Source organism: Panthera leo, chromosome B4, assembly GCF_018350215.1.
Source record: "Panthera leo isolate Ple1 chromosome B4, P.leo_Ple1_pat1.1, whole genome shotgun sequence".
Lineage (NCBI taxonomy): Eukaryota > Metazoa > Chordata > Mammalia > Carnivora > Felidae > Panthera > Panthera leo.
In genome coordinates this window covers 133,913,101-133,933,123 of record NC_056685.1, presented here as the reverse complement: position 1 = coordinate 133,933,123, position 20,023 = coordinate 133,913,101, and the positions used below count along the sequence as shown (strand labels likewise).

The window sequence follows — 20,023 nt, the reverse complement described above, 5'->3', positions numbered from 1 at the left end:
GGACAGTGTCCTTGATAAAGGCAGGGAGGTGTGGGTACCTCGGGACCCCCATGCGGAAGGCTGTGAGCAGGCAGGCTGCAGGAGAGCCAGTGAAGGGTGGCTGCTGGGGCCTCTTGTACACAGCACAGCTCGTCCTTGCCAGCCGAGGCGCTGCCTGAGCTGGGGTCAGCTGGGTGGCCCTGTTTACACAGGGACACAGACCTTCTGCCCCTCACCCCTCGGAATTTCTGCCTTTAGGCATGCCCAGCACCAGGCAGCTCTGCCCCATGTGGACAGAGCAGCCCAGGCCCCTGGGCACAAGCTCCAGGCAGGGAGGAACAGGAGTGACAGAGGTCGGGGACAGAGGTCAAAGTGCACACGTTTATTTTCTAGAACAAAGGCTAAAAGAATCAAGTTTCTTTCATTTTATTTTAAGAAGGACAAAAATTGTTATTAAAACATCTACATTATTATCAAGATACTAGACCTTATGAATATTTAATATTAAAGTGTGGTATTCTTAAATTTTTAATACACAGACATTTTAAAAGGACCATTAAATTGATTACTGCCCAGCTGAGAAATGCAGCGTCCCTCCTTCGCCCTACTCCAAAGGGATACTCACATTGGGGGCGCCTGCCCCGCGATCACTATGCTTAAAGTATTGTCCCTGCCTGCTGGCAGTAGGCACGGGCCCCTGATTCAACTCTCCAAGCCTCCCAGTCAGGGTCATGACTGAAATAATCTCCCTCATCCTTCAAAGTGTACTCCTGTCCCCAGGCCCCCCACCTCTGGCCCTCTTCCCAACCCTGTGGGGGATCCAGCTTTGGCCAGGCCAGGGAGCCCCAGATCCCAGGGGCCCCTGGATGGGTAACATGTTGAAGAAGAAAAATCTGGACACTAATCCTATTCTTCTGGGCAGGAGACAAACACCAATCATTTTCTTTCCTGGAGCACCACTGCTCTCTCCCGGCAAGGCTGGAGTGGTCTGGAAACCGGGCCCAGGCAAGGCCACTCCTGCCCTTGCTGAGAAATCACCTCCAACCCATGGCTCCAAGTCCCCGAATCTGAAAAATCCCTCTTAATTACACACCAGGATGGCTGCATTTTCTGGCCAAATTCTTTATCTTTAGCCCTCATTAGAAGTGATTCCTTGGATACCACACACATATATAATATTATATAGAGCGATATATTTAATACCTGTGTATATATGCATCACGGGGGCGACATATATACACACTAAAAACGAGGCTGGTGACGACAGACTGCAACACCACGGATCAGGGAAAACAAGTGTCATCGACATTCACAGCCACGGCCCCCACCTCGGGTGTGGTCTCTCCTCCCCTCCAGCCACGCCACCAGCACGACTCTGCTGGCCTGCTGGGGGAAGAGGGCAGGGAGAAGAAAGGATGCATGCCACGATTACTGGGAAAGGCTGGGCAGTGACAGCAGGAGGAACAAGGTTCTCTGCGTCTGGGGTGCCCATAATCACATCATTGCTCACTATCGATCCTTGCCTGAGGAGAAATGAGGGGGATTCCATTCTCTTTGTCTCACCCCCCACCCCTGACTCCAGCTGTGGTCCCCGGTTCCTTCCGGGGGGCCCCACTTCTTGTGCCAACAGTGTGGGGCGTTCTGGAATGTCTCAGGAACCAGGGGAGGCCGGGTCTGCCCACGGTGGGTGGGATGGAGAGGAGGGGGTGCACGCAGACAGGTCAGACGAGAGGCATGGGAAAGGGCTTGGTGGCTGGAGGTAGGGGCTGGGGGTCAGCTGAGGTCCCAGGCAGCTGGCAGGGCCGGGAATCAGGGAGGGCTGAGACAGACAGGCGTGACTGTATGTCTGGGTCCGGGGAGAAAGGGATGAGGGCCATGTTGGGTCCTCAAGAAAGAGGAGCTGTGTCCCATCCTAAAGTGACCCATGGTGCTCAGCGATCCTAGAGTGGCCCATGGCATTCATCTCCCTTCTCTCCACGTTCCCTGACCCCCACCCTTCCCCTTCTTCCCAGTGCATCATGCAGGAGCCGAGCCCATGGGTGCCCTGCCTGTTACCACCGCCCTGAGTTGGCGTGGGAAGCAACTTGCTGCTACACTCGCTACGACCATCCTCAGGAGGGGACTGTCCCCCTACAGGGTGCTGCCATGACCAATCCCCTGAGCCTCCCTTCTTCAGCCAACAAGTTCCACTGCCTGGAGCCCCCCGTGGCACACTGATTCAGAGACTGTCATATCCCTGCCAAGAGCCTGGAGGCTCCAGCAGACAACTGGCCCTGAGCCTTTTGACTAGTTTGCCTCTGGCTTTACCTTGTGCCGTGGGCGGGAGACCCTGAGCAGATCACCCCTCCCTTCCAGGCCTCAGTCTTCCTATCTGCAATAGGGGGGGCTTGAGCTGAGTCATCTCTGAGGACTCTTAGGACCTAAAGTCTACATTTGGCGCCTCACAAGGGAGGAGGGCTGGGCTGGTGGCCGGACTGGAGAGGCTCTAGAGATCATCTAGCCCAGCCCCTCCCACTCTTCCAACCAAAGGGGAAACTGAGGCCCCAGAGGGCAAGCGACCAGTATTGTGTTCCCAGCTCCACCCTGGGGCTGCATTTTAAAGCTAATTGGGGCCGCCAGCCCTCTGTTGTGTACTGATCTGCCCCCAGGGAGGTGGGGATGAGGTGAGGGTGGGGCAGGGAAAAGGACCCTCCTGCTGCAGATTCAAGTGGGGACCCCAGGCTCCCCAGCCCTGAGCTTTGGGCCCCCTTTAGGAGCAGACAGAAGTTAAAGCTGTAGGCTGAAGCTGGAGGGGTCAGCCAGGCCCCTCCCTCCCCAACCAGGAGAGCGGGGGCTGGGGGTGTCTGCCCAGGGTGTTCCAGCAGGACGAGGACCCTGGGACCGCTTAGGGCTACAGCACACGCACCTGGGTATGCACACAGGTGGTGGGGGCAGAGAGGACGGAGGACGGACGGGGCCCCAGGGGGCCGGGGGCTGCCTGACGAGGGCGGCCCCCCGCCCCCAGCCCTGGCCTGCCCTGGCCCTCCTATCAGGACCTCTGTCCCCACCCCCGCCCCCTGACCCTAGGACTTCACCCGAGGCCCACAAATGGCCCTATTCCCCAGTGACAGCGGCAGCAGCAGGGGCTTCTGGGGCGGCACCGGCGGTGTTCCCATCCTCTTGCAGCAGGAAGTTGTATTTGCCAAAGTCGTCGTCCCGCGGGCACAGAAGCATATCCTTGCGGGCCTTGGCCAGCTTCTGCTTCAGCACCTCACGCCGGTCCAGCCACTCGGTGAGCTCCTCCTGCCCGTGAGCGCAGCGGCACTTGTCCCCATCTGGGCAGGCCTTGCCCTTCTGGAGCCTGCGGGCAGGCAGCAGGAGGCTCACTGCCCAAGCCCGAGCCCTGTCCACCACGGGCTGTGGACCTCGGGCCGGCGGCTCAACCTCCCCTCGCAAGACAAGCCTTCCCCTGGGCAGCCTCGGTCCTGGTGAAAGCTGGCACGTCCTAGCCTCCTCGAGGATCTGCCTCAGGGCTGCAGGCAGGGGTCTGGCAGTTCTGAGCCCACCCCGTCCCTCCCCACCCCGCTCCTGCTCCCCCTGCTCCTCACATCCAGGAGCAGCTGTTTCAGGACACCACCCTCTGCACGCTGTCTCCAGACCCCAGGCTCATCTCAGGCCCACCCTGCAGCCTGCCAGGCTCCTCCAGGCCCGCCATGCCCGCCCCACGGGTCCCGCCCTCCCCGGAGCACCTGTCGCAGAGCCGGAACTCGCCCATGGGGAAGCGGTAGGCCCAGCCACTGGCGTCGCTGTCGGACGTGAAGACCTTCTCCTTGTGCTTCTCAGACTGGATGTGCTGCTGCCACTGCTTCTTGCTGTTGCTGTTTTTGCCGCAGAGCCAGCAGTGGTAGCCCATCTGGGGGCACAACCGCCGTGGGTGCCCGTTCCTCGCACCTCCGCCTGGACCGCTCTCCCACCCCACGCCCTCCCAGGCCCGGCTCAGACCCGGGCCCGCGCACGCGTGAGGGGGTTACCATGATGTCGGCGTAGTCTGTGGGCATCTGGATCTGCTTCTCCCCTTCCCGAGAACTGATTGGGGTCCCTTCCCCTGGTTTCCCTGGGTTGTGTTTCTTTAGCCACATGTCATAGGTCTGTTGCATGTCCAGGACTGGTGGGCAATGGAGGCCAGAGTGCTTGGTGAGAGGGGATTCTTCATCCGTTCTGCCCCACGACACCCCCTGGACTTGGGAGCTGGGGGCATCCCAGGCCTTGCGGTTGGGCGGGCACGGTCGGGGGCGGGGGGCGGGGGGCAGGAGGAGGGCCTGGGTGGCGGCAAAGGGAGAGACAGCAGGTGCTCTTGGGCCGACTGATGACTCGGGGTGTCTGGCAGTGAGGGGACACTGGGCCAGGCCCCCACCCTGCCCAGTCTTCCCACTCACTCTTGTTCTCCTTCATGAATGTCCACATGTCCCTCTCCTCCGGGCTGTGTGCGAAGGAGCAGTTCCCCACGTACTGGCACTTGCGGCCGTTCTGCGCGTGGATGCAGAGCTGCCGGGTGGGCGCGGGGAGAGCCTGCTGAGCTCCCTTGGATTGTGTTACAGCCCCAGCCGGCAGGCAAGCCCTCGGAAGGCCCCTCAGCCCCCACGTCTGAGTTCCCACCACCACCCTGCACCCCACTCCTGGTGCTCACATCGTATTGCTGTGGGAAGTTGCGAATGGATGGCAGCGGCCTCACCGACACCCATTTCCTCTTGGCCTTTGACATCACCAGAAGGACCCGCCGCTCCTTGGTCCAGCTGTAGGGCAGAGCAGGGTGGTGGGGGGGGGTGGGGGGGGGGAGATGGTTGGGAGAGCTCAGGGCAGAGCCTCGGGCTGTGTGAACTCCACAGAGAGCCCCGGCCTCCTAACTCCCGACTCCCGACTCACGGCGCTTGGGTGGGCTCCCCACCCCCCACCCCGGCCCCCGAGTGGCGCCTGGCTCACCAGTGCCGGGCCTTGGCACTGCAGTACTTGAGGTCTTTGTCAGGCTCCACCACTTGCCCATTCCTCCAGCACTGGCCACACACAAACTTCATCTGCAGGTCGAAGGTGCTGGGCCCGTGTGTCCGAGGGGCACCCTGTTGGGGAAAGGGGCTGGTGAATCCACAGGCACCAGGGCTGAGGCCTGGGGTCTGTCACGCAGGTGGCCTCCAACCACGTTAGAGCCACCTAGAGCCTTAGAATGAGCCAGTCCGCTGCCAGAGGGAAGTTACCTCCCCACCCCAGGGCTCATGGCCTCTCAGTGTGGGAGCCAGGCCTGGGACAGGGCTCCAGATTCCTGACTGAATACTCTCTGCCTTATCCAGCTAGTCCCCGTGGGTCTGCTCTTTGCAGCTGCTGGCATTTCCCTGAGCGTGGCATGCTTTTGCACATGCTGTTCCCTCTGCCTGGAATGCCCTTCCTTTTTGCTTCAGGCTTATTCTGGAAACTTTCAAACCTCAGCTCAACCACCACACCTTCCCCGGGGCTCTGCTAAGTGGCAGCTGCCCATCCTAGGGGCTCCCACAGAACCTGAACTACCTCATGTTGATCAACTTATCTAGTTACAAGGGCCGGGCCTGTGGACAGCAGGGCCCAGGTGGGAAGCCACTTGCACAGGAGCCGGCCGTGGAACAGACTTCTGGGCAGCCTTGGATTCCCTCCGGCCCCACCCTGTTCACTCCCCATCCTCTGCTCCTAGCCCTTCCTTTGCAGACAGGAGGGCCTGGTCTTCTGCACGTCTGGGGTGGGGGTAGGGGGAGAGGTGGGGGAAGTGGCCACCCAGCCTTGTCTTCTGCCACTTTGAACCCCCTCACCCAGCTATACTGGCTAACCTATGAGCTCTCCTGTCACCTTGAGCCTCCCTGTCCTCCCTGGAGCCTTAGATGTAGGGTTACCCCTCCGGGCAGCCTTCACTCCTCTAGGCTAGAGGGCACATGTCCCTTCCCATGGGAGTACTCTGTGTCCCTGGCACTACCTAGCTCAGGGCCTGTCTTTGAGCAGGAAGGGGCTCTGTCCGTGTGTGTGAACTGAACCCTGGCCTGGTGCTGGAACACTCGCAGCCTGGCTCGGCCCCAGGACAACCCACACGTCACCTTGGTAACAAGGTAGAGGCATGTTTGTAGCTGGGGCATGGCCGGTGCCAGAGCGGACAGTAGGTTCTCCATGTCACTACTGATTTCTAGGTGTTCCACTGGATTCTTCCAGAAGCCTGAGGGAACTCATTTCACAGGTGGGGTAAGTGGGGACTGCTCTAATGAACAGCCACGCCACTTCACTGGCCTTCCCTTTCCACAACCGCACAGCCTCACCAGCTCCTTGCTGCAGCCCTGGGGGGTAGGTGGGTTTGTTCCCACTTGACTAGATAGAAGCAGAGGCTCAGAGAGGTTACTAATCCCCCCACAGGTAAGTGGCTTGAGGACAGGGACCTGGCAAGAGGCGGTGCTCATGCTTCTTTGTGGGATGGCGCCGCTATGGCACCGTGGGCACTGGGCCTCAGCAGTTCCCACCCTGGCATCTCATTCTCGGCCTCACGGTGCTACTGGCCCTGCCCTCTGATGGCAGCCAAGACCCCTCATGCCCTGGTCACGGCCAGGACTGGCACAGAAGCCCTGTTCCTGAGCCAGGCCCAAGGGTGGTATCCGGGGTGGGCCTTGGCAGCAAGAGTGGGTTGAAGTCAGTCATGGCACCTTTGGGCAGCCGGGCCTGCCCCCATCTCTGGGGACCCTTGCAGCAGCCCCGAGTAGGAAGAAGGGGTAGAGGTGGTGAGGACTCCGAGTTCTCTTAGAAGATAACACTGCAGATCCAACCTAAGCCCCTCACTGTTTTCCAGCCGGGATCCTGGCCAGGAGCAAAAAATAAACCACACGGCAGGGAGGGGGAGAGGGAGGGGAAAAGAGGATTGCACAGGAAGGGGCGGAGGAGGGAAACAGCCAAGAAGATGAGAGAGAAAGAAAGAAAAAGGAACAGAAAGAAGGACTAGGGAGAGAGAGGAGGGAAGTCCCAAGGGGGCCAGGCAGCCCCGTCAACCAGCCTGCCCTGCTCCCTGGCTCACTGCCACACCCATGCTGGCCTCAGGAGGGGCTAGGGGCCCGGCCTTCTCCCAAGCTGACTAGTAGCTGGCCTGGGGAGGGGGTCCTCTTGGATGGCACAGGGGCCTCAGCTCACGCTATCTCTTGGGCCTGAGATCACCCCTTCTGTCCCCACTGTCATCTATGGCTATAACGATCCCTACCTCTTAGGGAAGCATATGAGGATCGGGATGGCACAGGGCCTGGTGCAGAGCAGGGACCCAGCAAGCTATAGCTTGGTCAGCTTCTGTACCCTCACACCTACCCTGGGAGATTGGAGGCAGGATTATGACCCCATTTTATGGGTTAGGAATCCTCAGGGGTGGCAGGAATGGTGCACAATTATGGGAGGGCAGAGTGAGCTCAGGATAAGATGTCAGAGAACCAGGCATTTACTCCACTAAGTGTGCCCCTGGGTGAGTCTCTAGCATGTTCTAAGACTCAGTTTCCCCATCTGCAAATGCCACAGCTCACTTCCTCAGGAGCAGGATGAGGATCAAAAGAGATGGAAAAGATATAATCAGTAGGTGAAAAGTTTGAGGAATACCAGGATATTTACCTGGTCTCAAGGTATCTCCCCAGAATGTACTTATTAATTACAAAGGGGGAAAAATGTAACTTCACAGGAGAGAAACCCATATAGTAGAGGCACCTTTAATCAAGCGATCACCAGTAATGGGACAAATTGAAATGATGTGCTTCCTGATGAGTGAACTGAGAAGAACATCACCTCTGGGGTTTGAGGAACCATCGGATAATCCCAAATGCTTATTTATTTTGAGAGAGAGAGAGAGAGAAAGAGTGGCAGAGAGAGAGGGAGAGAGAGAATCTCAAGTATACTCCGAGCTGTCTGCATAGAGCCCAACACGGGACTTGATCTCACGAACTGTGAGATCATGACCTGAGCCGAAATCACGAGTCGGACACTTAACCAACCGAACCACCCGGGTGCCCCCGGCTGGACCTTTTATAAGACAGCCGCCAAACCATCAATGTCATGCAAGACAAGAAAGACTGGGGGACTGCTCTAGATTAAAAGAGACCAGACAGCACAACAAATAAATGCAGTGTCACTTGGGACTTGGGGACAATTCACAAAATCTGAATAAATAGGACATCATAATCTGAATAATCACACCGATGTTAGTTCTGTGATGCTGATAATTGTACTGCGGTCATTATGTAAGACAGTGTCCTTATTTTTAGGAAATACACACTGAAGTTTTGGGATGATGAGGCATCATGGCTACAACTTATTCTCAAGTGATTCAGAAAAAGGTAGGTTATAATTGCAGATAAGTGTCTCTGTGTGGATGTACACACACACCAGGACAAAGTGAGAGTGGAATGTGGTCAAATGGTTCATGTCTGGGAATCGAGAAATGGGTATACATGAATTCTTTGTACTATTCTTACAAATTTCTGGTAAGTCTGAAATTATGTTCAATTGAAGGAATGGGGAGTGGCCCTCAGGGGCCTGATGCCACCCCCCGCCCAGCGCCGACCCAGGGCCTTACCAAGCTGCTGCTGGCCTTCCCTGCATGGGCCTCCGTCTGCTGCCAGTATTTCTTGGATTCCTGGACAATGTCTTCGTGGGTCATGCCTGTGGAGGGCGGGACCACGTGCAGGCGTCCGTGAAGCTCAGTGAGGAGAAAGGCGGGGCATCTCCAGGTGCCACGCCCAGGCCCAGGCCCAGGCCCCCACCCTCCAGATGGGCCCTGCCACAGAAAGACGTGGGGTACGGGGAGAGCACTCACGCTCTCTGGGCCTGTTGGTTCACGTGCAATTGGGAATGGGACACCTGCTCGAAGCCCTCCCAGGGAGCAGGAGCAGAAAATGCAGCCAAGAGTGGGAAAATGCAAGAGAGAGGCTGGCCCTGCGGCATGGTGTGGGGGCTCTCCTGCCCTCATGCTGCTCCGTCTCTTGGGGCAGCTGCTCAGCACACTTCCTCGACTTGAGGTAGCACCTCTACCTCGCTCAGTGGGGCCTCAGGCCTCACTCCTGCTTGGCAGCCGCTAGCCCAGTGGCTCTTAGGGCTCCGTGCCAGGCCCAGCCTGGCTCCCTAGCTCATGGAGGGACCCCTGCAGGTCAGCAAAGGGCAGACATCCCCTGGTGGCCCAGACCCTCCCACTCTGACTGTTGACGCCGAGCCCACCCTCGGAGGTACAGCGTGGAGCCTCTTCGTGAAGCATACCCTGCTCCCATCCCCTCCAGTCTCTTTCTCAGACTGATTTCCTTTCGACCTTGTCCTAGGCCTCCTGCTCCATGGTGGCTGCTTGTCACTGGGGCTTAGTCTGGATCAGGCACTGTCCCTGACACACACTTGCTGGCTGATGAGTCCCAAATATTCCAGCCCAGACCTCGGTGGTGAACTTCCAGACCTCCACATCCAACTGCCTGCTCAACATCTCCACTTCCCACACCGAGCCCTGCTGTGACCCCCCAAACCTGCTCCCCCTACAGCCTCCCCTTCTGGCCACTCCGTTCTTCCAGTGAGTCTGGTCAAAAATCTTGCAGTTGCTTGATGCCGTCCTTTGTCTCATGCTTCGTATCCGGTCCGTCAACAACTCCACTGGCTCCACCGTCAACGTATCCCCAGAATCTGATCACTCCTTCCACCCTGCTGCTGTCACCCTGGCCTGAGCCACACCTTCCCTGGGCCCCCTCTGTCCACCCTCACCCCTCTATTCTCTACCCAGTAGCCAGAGCGAGTTTTTAAAAATACTGATCAGATGCTATCTACCCACTTAAACCCTCCAGACCCTGCACATCCTATCTAGAACATCTATGTACGGCCTAGAGACTTGTACACACGTGGGTCCTTACCTACCTCTCAGGCCCTCCTCCCCCCATATGCTCAGCCACTCGGCTGTCACAGCCAGCCTTTCTGTACCAAGCTTGCTCCGGCCTCAGGGCCTCCAGCTTTGCCATTCCCTCTGCCAGGCATGCTCCCCTTACCCTTCCTTGCTCAAATGCCACTCTCCTCAGAGAGGCTTTCCCCGACCTTCTTATCCCAAATGCCCCAGCCTGAGTCCCTCCCCATCCCATTGCTCTGCCTTACTTTCCTCACAGCACTGAGCACATCTGAAATTACATAACCCTATTTCATCAACTCTAAGAAGACATCAATTGTTAGATGCGCCATTATTTTATGTTACACCCCCCCAAATGCTAATTAGATTACCACATGCAGTGGGGGATGGGGGGGTATGTGCATCCTCGAACAGATGGAATACGGGATTTATTACCTACTTGTTGCACTGCCTGCCTTGCCCCCGCTTACAGATATCAGATGTTCTCTGAGAGCAAGGACCTCGAGTAGTCTTGCTCGGTCCCTGACACAGAGCAGGTGCGCTCGTCATCCTATTAGATGAATGAGGGAGGGAGTGATATCTTTTCATCTCCTCAGCTCTGAGGTGGAGATTAGGATCACCAGTTCACGGATGAGCAATCGGAGGCTCAGTGAGGGGGAAGTGACCTTGCTGATGACCAATCAGGCAGCCCGGCTCTGCCCCCTCTCCCTTTTCCGTGTGTGTTTCCCCCAGCACGGCTTGGATAGGGATCAACCCAGGACCCTCCAAGCCTGGAAGCTCCCCGAGAGCAAGGCTTTGTGTCCTCTGTGATGTCTGGGGAGCGCTGGCTCCTGCAGAGGCACCCCTTCCCCCGCTAACTGCCCCTCCTGAACTCGAGTCCCCCTCTGCCGCCTGCCACGGGCCGGCCCATCCACCCTCAGCCAATTGTCGCCGCCCTCTGCCCGCCCCTGCCCAGCCCGCTCACCAGAGTACTGCTGCAGCAGCCAGACTTTGAGCTCGATGAAGCTGTGGGCGAAGTGGCAGCTGTCCTCCCGCAGGCAGCCGTAGCGCACCTCATGGCGGCACACGTCGAACTGGAAGTGCTCCTGGAACTGGCGGATCTTGGAGTACTTGAGGGAGGTGGAGCGGACGATGTGCACCAGGCACCTGGCGGGCATGGGGGCGGAAGGCACAATGCAGTCTGCAGCCCCAACGCCCCCTGCCCCCACTGCCACTATTCTGGACAGGGCCAGTCTCCCCGGTGCCGGGCAAGCCTGCGGGGAGAGGCTTCCCCCTGGGTGTTCCTGCCCTAGCAACCACTTCTAGAACACACCACCACGATAGGCAAGACATGGGGATCCTACGCTCGGCTGTACGCTTCTCCCCTGGCCTCCAGGCAGGGTCAGCTCAAAGGTGGAGCCGCCAGCAGGAGGGCACAGATGCCACCTGCTATGAGGCTGGGAGAAGGGAGGGCCCGTGGATGGGGGAAGGGGCAGGTTCCCCAGCTCAGTGCTCCAGAGCCACTCCTGCGGCCAGGGGAACGATCATGGAGCATCTCCCCTGGGACAGGAATTTTAATTACGCTCACAGCAACCCTAGCAACTTTACAGACAGGGAAACCAAGGGTTGCACGCAGGGCATAAAACAGGCATTGATCAGGCTGGGATCTGAACCCAGGTTTATCTGACCCCAGGGCCTGGACTTTATCATCCATGCTGGGGCAGAGCCAAGGGAAGTCAGAGGGAGCGAAGGTTGGGTGCCAGACCTGACTCAGCCCCTACCACTCACTGTCCAAGGCCAATGTCACGACAGTGGAGGGCACCAGATGGGAGTCGGAGATGTGGCCTCCCACGTGCCTGTTGCGTGAGCTACTCCCAAGCCTCATCAGTACAACAGAGACTGTGTCTCCTCCCTCGCAAGACAGAGGAGACCATTCAAATACCCGAGAGAATGCCTGGAATATAGATCTCAATAAATGGGGTTTCGTCCTTTCCAGGTGGATGCTGGATTCTGACCCTTGCCTCGATGCCCTAAGTCAACCCTCTGGCCTCAGCTGCTCCCCAGGCACCTGAACTACCCCAAGCCTCTGTGTGCCCCTGCTCCCAGGCCCGGGCTGTGAGTCCCACTCACTTGTTGTTGTGGAAGCTGTGCTTGGCAGCCAGGTTGGAGCAGACAGACGGGGAGTCCTTGGTGCCTTTGCTGATGATCCGGGGCTTACTGTCAAAGCAGATCTGTCCGGGGAGAGGGTGGGCTGGGACCTGGCATGGGCACCCGGGGAGGGACAGACTGGGTCCCTGCAAGCCCTGCCCTGAGTCAGGGGAGTGAGAAAGGGAACCCCAGGATCTGTGGCCCCTATCTCTCTGGCTCTAGCTCACAGCCTGGACTGTGGCTCTCTCTGGTCCCCCCACCCCAAATGCCTGGGGCGGGGGGGTGTAACTCCAATTCTCTGAGCCCGAGTTTCCTCAACTGTAAGCTGGGGTAACCATGCCCGCTGTCCCATGGGTTCACTGTGAAGCTCAGAAAGGACATAACAGAATGGCGAGTGCTTTGAGAGCACATGCAGCTGCCAGCTGGGAGCGGTGATTCCAGGCTGACTGCTCTGAAGGGAGCAGCTGGTCCACCTGCTCGAAGAGCCGGGGGGAAGGGCCGGCCATGCAAAGGGTCGGGGTTGGGCTGAGCTGGACCAGCAGCCTGGATCCGGAGCTCTCACTCCACGGACGTGGGCCTGACACGGTCACTGCCCTCATCATGCTCTGATCGGGCGGGGGGAAGCAGGGGGCCAGCAGGGTCATCTGGGGCAACTCGGGGAAGGAACTAACAACAACTTGGTGGCGCTGGTGGGATCAGAGTGGAGCCTCGGAGGGTCTGAGATGCAGAAACACAGGAAGGGTACTCCCAGGACAGGAGGCAGCCTGGACACAGGCAGGGGAGTGGGTAGGAAGCTGTGATGGGCATTGGAGTCAGCACAGTGAGACAAGGAGGTGTGGGGAAGATGAGTACTGAAAGCCCCCGGAGCCGAGCCTGGCCTTTGATGGTCAGAAGGAAAGAGGGGGTACGATTATCTCTCTTCCTGGGCTCAGTTTCAGCCTCCCCCAAATGAAGGGACTGGATAGGATCTGGGCTCTAGCATGCTAGGGTCCAATGGGCCTTTCTGACAGTCCAAGGACTTACTGATTCTAAAGTCAGGCCTCCCAAAGCCACGGTCCCAAGACGGACATTTTATAATGGAGTGCACTGGGGAGCCCCTCCCCCAGCCCCATGTGCGCCATTGACCGTGGAAGTGGCAGGCGAGTGGGCAGATACCTCACAGAGGAAAGTGAAGATGCCCTGGTGCTCCTTAAGGAGCTTGGCGATGGTGAGGCTGCCACGCTTGACGCCCCCCAGCGGGTCAAAGAGCAGGTCACGGTTGAGGGTGCCCTTCCGCTCCTCTGTCCACACGTCGATCTCCTCCTGATGGTAGGCGAAGGTGCAGTTATCCCCGTACTTACAGTCCTGCTTGTTAATCATGTCTGCAAAGAGGCAACAGGACACACGTTCTGCCAGGCGGGACGGCAGCCTGCAGAGCTCCTGGGACCGCCACTGCGGCAGGCCGGGCCCAGGTTCATCTCCGCCACGGCAGGGGTGGGGGGCGGTTGGCCTGCTCATCACAGGACTGGGGAGGGGTCTGGCAGCAGAGCTGGGGGAAGCCCTTCTCAGGCCAGGTCCCTTCTTTGCTCTGCACCTGTTTTGGGGGGAGGACCTGTTTTTCCATCTACAAAGCATGCAGTTACCCTACCCCACCACCTCACAAAGCCGCCTTATGTGGGTCGGGCAGGATGAAAGGTAGGATAAAGGGCTTTGGAGAGGAATACAAGCCTCTACCTAAACAGGAGGGGTGTTTCTCTTACTATTCACCAGGAAAATACCATTGGTTAAGGGCCTAGGCAGATTGGGCTGGGATTCCCTGGGATTCCTCAGCTGTTGGTCCCATAAACAGAGAACTGGGCTGTTGTGAGGGTTAAGTGAAATAATAAATAAAACCCCTGGGGACCAGGAGGGCCTGGCGGGCTCAGGCGGTAGAGCGTGCGACTCTTGATCTTGGGGTTGTGAGCCCAAGCCCCACGTTGGGTGTGGAGCCTACTTTAAAACAAAAAAACAAAAAACCGAAAAACTCCTGGGGACCAGGGAGCTGGGAGGGCAGCAGGATCACAACCCAGAGCCCTGCCATTTCCTGGGGGCAGGAACTGCTTTTCTTCCTTCCTCTCCCCTGCTCACGCTCTTTCTAAGTCTGCGCTGCCCCATCCTGCTGCCAGGCTGCAGACACATGAGGACAAGTGAGCCGGTGCACAGACGATCACCACTGGCTGCTCTGTGCTGGAACCAGTCCTGCACCCCTTGGGGAGCCCTGCAGGGAGTGGCTTCCTAAGATCTGGGTGCCGCTTGACCAAGTTCAAAGGAGTGTGCAAAGGAGTCAGGATTCAGTGTATTTGGGGGTGCTTAGGGCAGAGGGGGGGACTTGTAAGGCTCACAGAATTTGGACTTCACCCACACTGGCCAGGGGACAGCTGAGGCCTTTGAGCCCAGGAGTGACATGTCCTCAAGATCCTGCTGGGAGGACAGCGAGCTGGTCCAGAAAGCCTGGGGCTACTGCCATGAGCTGGGTGGGGGGACAAAGGCAGAGCCTCCCAAAGTCTCAGTTTCCTCACGTGGAGTTGTGAGGAGCGTGATGGTGCGTACAGAAGGGTGGCATGATAAAGCGCTTTACAAGGTCATGACTGTTCACGCAGTGCCACGTAGACTGTGCCAAGACGCTTGGTCGGGAAACAGAAGACCCCGAATAAGGTATGTGACAAACGTCCGTCAAATACTGGCCAAATCCACATGAGCCAGAAGTGAGGAAAATGACAACATAAGCAGCTTTAAAAGCTACTATTATCCACTCTATGTTAACTGACTAGCATGTAAATAAAAACCTAAAAGTGATACTGAAAAAAATAAAAAATAAAGAGGGGCACCTGGGTGGCTCAGTCGGTTAAGAGTCTGACTTCAGCTCAGGTCATCATCTCACGGTTCGTGGGTTCAAGCCCCGCATCGGGCTCTGTGCTGACAGCTCGGAGCCTGGAGCCTGCTTTGTATTCTGTATCTTCCTCTCTCTCTGCCCCTCCCCTGCTTGTGCTCTCTCTCTCTCTCTCACACAAATAAATAAATAAACTTAAAATAAATAACCAAATAAATAAAAGCTATTATTCATCAAGCCCTTTACTATGTGCCAGTCTTAGATGCTTTATGTGGATTCTCTCCACATCTCTCCAACAGCCTTTGCGACCCCGCAGGGACAACCACCACGCTCTGTGAACTGCTTGACCCTCCCACTCAGCAGGGGCTCCAGCTGGAACGGAACATCCCGATATTCCCACCAGTCTGTGGAGCTGTCGGGGTGGGGACCTAGATGCTCACTCTGGTGTGGGATTCATCCTCGGGGAATGGCCACCCGTCTGCCCGTGATGAGGGGCAGAGCCCAGGTGGGCGTGAGAGGAGCGAGGCCCCGGCTGTGCCGCCCACCCCTGCCGCAGCCCACCCACCTTTGCACAGGTAGTAGGAGCCCACAAAGCTGGTCTTGGTGGGCCGGGGCCGGATCCGCTTCCAGGTCTGGTCCTCGGAGCTGCGGAGCCGGCCAAGCAGGAGATCGCGCTTGCACTTGTGCTCGAGGCCCTCCCGGTAGGTATAGTCACCCGCCCTCGGGCCTGTGGGTACACGCGGACAGAGACGAACTTCAGATGTAGAAATGAAGGGTGACAGTGGACGGGCCCAAGCCATGGGAACTGGACTCCTGCCTAAAAACACACCTCCTTCACCTGGGCTTCCTGCCAGTTCCTGCCACACTCTTCCTGGCCACACGTTCCCCGCAGGCAGGTTGAGGGGAGGCCCCCTCCAAAGCACCCTTTCTAAGGCACCCAGCCCCCTTCCTGACCCTCCAGTGAGCCAGACATTTTGTGTTTCCCTAGAAGGTATCGTGAAGACAGTATCTGGCAGAGAGCAGGCCAGCCCCTTTCTGGTCCTGCCCAGCGTGGCACTGCCCCGATTCACCCTCCCCCGCCCTGCTCCTGCCAAGTCTTCTGACGCAGAGCCTCCTCTGCCCTGACAGTGAGGAATCAGCCCTTGTGGGGACCCCAAATGACCTGGCTGTGCCAGCACCAGGTGCATAGCAGTTCATGGGGCGTTTGTCAGCTTCTCAGCGCAGGGGCAGCGGGCGTGCGGACTGGGGAGGCAGTCCGAGGTCCTTGTGAGGAAGAACTTCGGCGTGGGCATAGCCATCCAACAAGATGGCGCTCTGTTCCCCACCCCCGCAAGCCCCTGGGAACTTCGGTGAGATGACTCTCATGGGTGACATGTACGTGGCAGGGGGATGAAGGGGGAGGTCTTGTAGGGGATAGACGACAGCAACTAGACAACCTCTAAGGTCCTGTTCACCCTAATACCCCTGAGACAGAGAATTCTAGACTGCTAAGATTTTTAACCCTGGCATCCCAAGAGAGTATCCCATGAAAACTTCAGGGCTTCTGGCAAATGAGTCTTAGTCTAGAATTCTGAGATTCCAGGTGTGCTGAAAATGGTCTCTAGGCATTGGGCATCTATTCCAAACTTCTGTAGCCTCCCTTGGATTTGGGAGCTGGGGATTTAGGAACCACATTTCCCAGACTCCTTTGCCACCTGGGTTCCAGGCAAAGTTTGCATTCGCCAAGGAGATGCAGTCGTGAGAAGCGGACCAAGAGGTGGAGGTGGAGTGAGGTGTGGGCCAAGGTGTCCCTGCAGCAGCCGGTGGGCCTCCACTCCATGGCCAGGAACCAGCCTCCGGGCTGTGGGCGGCTGTGGTTCAGGCCAGAAGGTCCAGCGGCCCCCCGATCGCTGTGTGGAGCAGCACAACCCGACTCTGGTCCTCAGCCTGTGGAAGAGCAGCCTAGAGGCCAGTGGAGCCTCCCAGCTTCCGCTCCTCCAGCCCTTCTAGCAGTTTCGAAAGCCCAAACTCCCATGTTCTATACCATCCAAACTCCCCCGCCCACCTGCTTGAAATACCCGGCGGGGATTCTGTTTTCCCATGCTTCTGACGGGTACACGAGGGTTCTGTTGTTATTTGGGGATGTGATACTCTCCAGGTTCCCAATATCTCTGGACAGAGGGGTGACATTACCTGTTTTAGGGTAACAGAGTTGGCAGGCCTGCTTGAACTCGTGGGTGGCAGCCAAGGGGTTCTTGATGAGCAAGGCGGTGTTGGGCATGGAGGGCTCTGGCTGGGATGGGAGGAGGGTGGCCATCTTGGGCACTGGACCATGGCCAGAGCCACCAGGGCCAGCCTGGGCACCAGAGGCTGGGGGACTCCGTGACCGCCCCCCGCAACCCACCCAAGATCAGAACTGTAGCTCAGTTCTACCCTCCTCTTTCTCCTACCCTCCCGGGCAAGGAATTCCTTGTAACATGATCCAAGAATCTATAACATAGGGATCAGAATACCCTAGTGGGGGTACACGGGTGACCGTGACCTTGGCCCAGAATCTTCCTTTGAGCAAAAGCCCAACATGAAAGCAGAGAAACAGGAATGGCCCGACTGGGACCTGTGCACATGCCCTCCCCACTCCCAGCCTCTATCTCCCAAGCCCCCAACACATCAGCAGATGGGGGAGGAGGCAAGACTCAGAGAGGTTAGGTTACTTCCCCAGGGCCACACAGCTCGTGTCTAGGCTGAGGCCAGAGTGCAGAGCGCAGGCTGCCTGACACCTGCTCAAGTGCTCTCCTAAACTCAGAACCTGGCTGAGTCCCGAGAACAGGGGTGTTACGAACCCCGGAGAAGTTACTTAACCCCTCTGAGCCTCAACGTCCTCTTCTGTCGGACAAGGGTTGGGCCGTGCCCTCAGCTCACCCTGCCAGCAGGCGGCTCAGACCAGAAGGGCTAGGAAGAGACCATCTCTGGCCCATCCATTCTGAGGGTGCCTCTCCTTGGGAGATGCAGTACCCCATCTCATGCAGAAGGCTCACCCCTACTTTCAAGCCCACAACCACTTCCCTGCCGCCCCTGGGAGGGCCCAAAGTGCCTGGTCGCGGATCTGGGCCAAGTACTCACCGAGGGGGCTGGTTTCTGAGTACCACTTGGGGGACGATGGTCCTGGGACTTGGTTTCCTCTGGGCAAGAAAACACAGGGGTCACCTATTCTGCTCTGAAGGGCGTGAGAAGCCCTCTGGGGACTTCTTTGTATGCATTTCTAACTTGTAGGAACCCCCCAGGCCACACATCCACTCCTAATTTGTGCTGATCCCCTGACTCTACTCTCAAGACCACTGCCCAGGAACAGAGAAGTGTCCCAGCCTGCACATGTCTATCCTGTGCTTACCTGCTGTGGTCCCCACTGCCCCTGGGAGAAAGCCCAAGCTCTCAGCTTGGCTCAAAGGTCCTCTGACACCAGCCTCAGGTCTTCAAGGCCCTTCCCCTCTGGTTGACTACTCTGCTTGTCAGAGAGTCTGTCCGTCAGGCAGGCCTATATCCTACTGATCTTTTAAGACCTTCTCCTTCAAGACCTCACTCAGCCATTACCTCCTCCAGGAAGTCTCCTCTGACCCCAGAGTTGAGTGAAGCACATCTGTGCTCCTGCAGCCTCATGGATCCCCGAGGGATTCATCCCCTGGGCTAGGTCCAACTGTCAGAAAGCTGGTCCAGTAAGGGCCCAGACAGGTCTGCTTCCTCTCTGGGTCCCTGGCACCTGCTTCCTCTCTGGGTCCCTGGCACCCAGCTCAGAGTGGTGATGAAGGAGCTTGCAGGCTCGCACTGCTTTCCCCAGCCTCAGGAACATCCCCATGGGATCCTACCAGCCTGCCCCAGAAGTCTGGGCAGAGAGCAACATACTGCAAGTCTGGAGTCCTGGATTATCCCAGCTCTGCTGTTTGATCTTGAACAAGACACCCAACCCCTCTGGCCTCAGCCCCACACTGTGCTGAGCACTGCAGGAGACACAGCAACTCAGAGGCCATTGTGGCTCTGGACCACAGTGGGGTGAGAGGGCCTGGGCTTTGGCCGAATAGAGCCATAATCCTGACTCCAGTCTCCAGAGATTGGCGATGTGGTGGCACTTGAACAGTCAAGTTGGTGGGGATGAATGTGCCCACCCAGGTCTCACCCACAAAGGAGTTGGGCTTGTCCAGGGAGCCACGGGTCGACCCAAAGCTGTCGAGGGCATCCAACCGGGTATCCGAGTATGGCAGCAGGTCGAGGGAGTCCAGTGCGGAGCCTGGGGGGTCGAGGGCATCCAGCACAGAGGCGGCCAGCTTCTTGGAGGGGTCCATGACGAGGCCAAAGGAGGCAGGGGGCAGTGGGCTGGAGACGGGAATGGAGCCACCCACTACAGGTGGCAGCAGTGGGGTCCCACCGGGAAACACGGGTATCAGCTGGGGCAACTCGCTGGGCACGCCGCTGCCAGGCAGGCCTCCCTGGACCAGGGACTGCGAGGTGGGGAACAGAGGGAGGGGTTGGAGGAGAACTCGACCACCCAGGCCTGGGCAGAGACAGGCACTGTGGACCCCAGGCAAGCCAACTCCTCTGTGCCTCAGCCCAGAGCCATCCCACGAGTGGAGCTAAGGATCTCTGTGGTCCCTCTGGTTGTGTATTCTAGAGCTTCAGGTTTGTACCCCAAGCAGGTCCCTTTCCCTCCCCAGGCCTCAGTTTCCCCAACTGTGACATGGGAATGGGACCCTCCCTCCACCCCTTGTGGGACAGGTGATGAAGGTGTTGGGGCCCTGGGGAGGGGGAGGGGATCAGGGGAACAGAATGGTGGCAGCATGGCTCACCAGTGAGTCCAGGAGGGTGTCCAGCTCCGGACCAAAGACATCCCCGTCGGAGAAGTCGTCCAGGCTCTCAGTGCCAGGGAGGGCCCTGCTGCTGCTGTCCAGGGGGGCCAGCAGGTCCAGAACGTGAGGGAACAGGGGCATTGTGGGGGTAGAGGGGAGGGGGGCCGGGGAGCCTCGCAGGTCCACGTAGCAGTCTGTGGATGGGAGGGAGGGTTCAGTAGCTGCAGGGGTCCTGCTTGGTCGGGGGTGGGATGGGGAGGTGATCCAGGGCCCTAGGGTTCTCCTGCAATACCTTCCTTCCTTTCCCTAGCTCCTGTCAGGAATCCTGCCTGTCCCGCCCACCTGACCCCATGCCTGGAGGCTCAGTCATAGTGAAAG

General features: G+C 58.2%; 1 protein-coding gene across 6 annotated transcripts in view; it reads right to left on the bottom strand.

Moving 5' to 3' along the window:
• Nucleotides 1–358: 358 nt before the first annotated feature.
• Nucleotides 359–20,023, bottom strand: part of ZC3H7B (zinc finger CCCH-type containing 7B) — a 62,007-nt gene continuing 42,342 nt past the window's right edge. For all 6 annotated transcript variants that reach the window (XM_042947937.1, XM_042947935.1, XM_042947936.1 and 3 more), the window contains exons 9-23: nt 19,646–19,839; nt 18,979–19,300; nt 17,931–17,989; nt 17,004–17,103; nt 15,397–15,558; nt 13,139–13,344; nt 11,966–12,066; nt 10,821–11,002; nt 8,561–8,646; nt 4,939–5,072; nt 4,646–4,751; nt 4,395–4,503; nt 3,990–4,123; nt 3,708–3,871; nt 359–3,319 (exon numbers count right to left, since the gene is read on the bottom strand). In XM_042947937.1, coding sequence (XP_042803871.1) covers nt 3,073–3,319; nt 3,708–3,871; nt 3,990–4,123; nt 4,395–4,503; nt 4,646–4,751; nt 4,939–5,072; nt 8,561–8,646; nt 10,821–11,002; nt 11,966–12,066; nt 13,139–13,344; nt 15,397–15,558; nt 17,004–17,103; nt 17,931–17,989; nt 18,979–19,300; nt 19,646–19,839 — 2,306 coding nt within the window. In that variant the 3' untranslated portion in view covers nt 359–3,072. The remainder of the gene's footprint in view (nt 3,320–3,707; nt 3,872–3,989; nt 4,124–4,394; nt 4,504–4,645; nt 4,752–4,938; nt 5,073–8,560; nt 8,647–10,820; nt 11,003–11,965; nt 12,067–13,138; nt 13,345–15,396; nt 15,559–17,003; nt 17,104–17,930; nt 17,990–18,978; nt 19,301–19,645; nt 19,840–20,023) is intronic.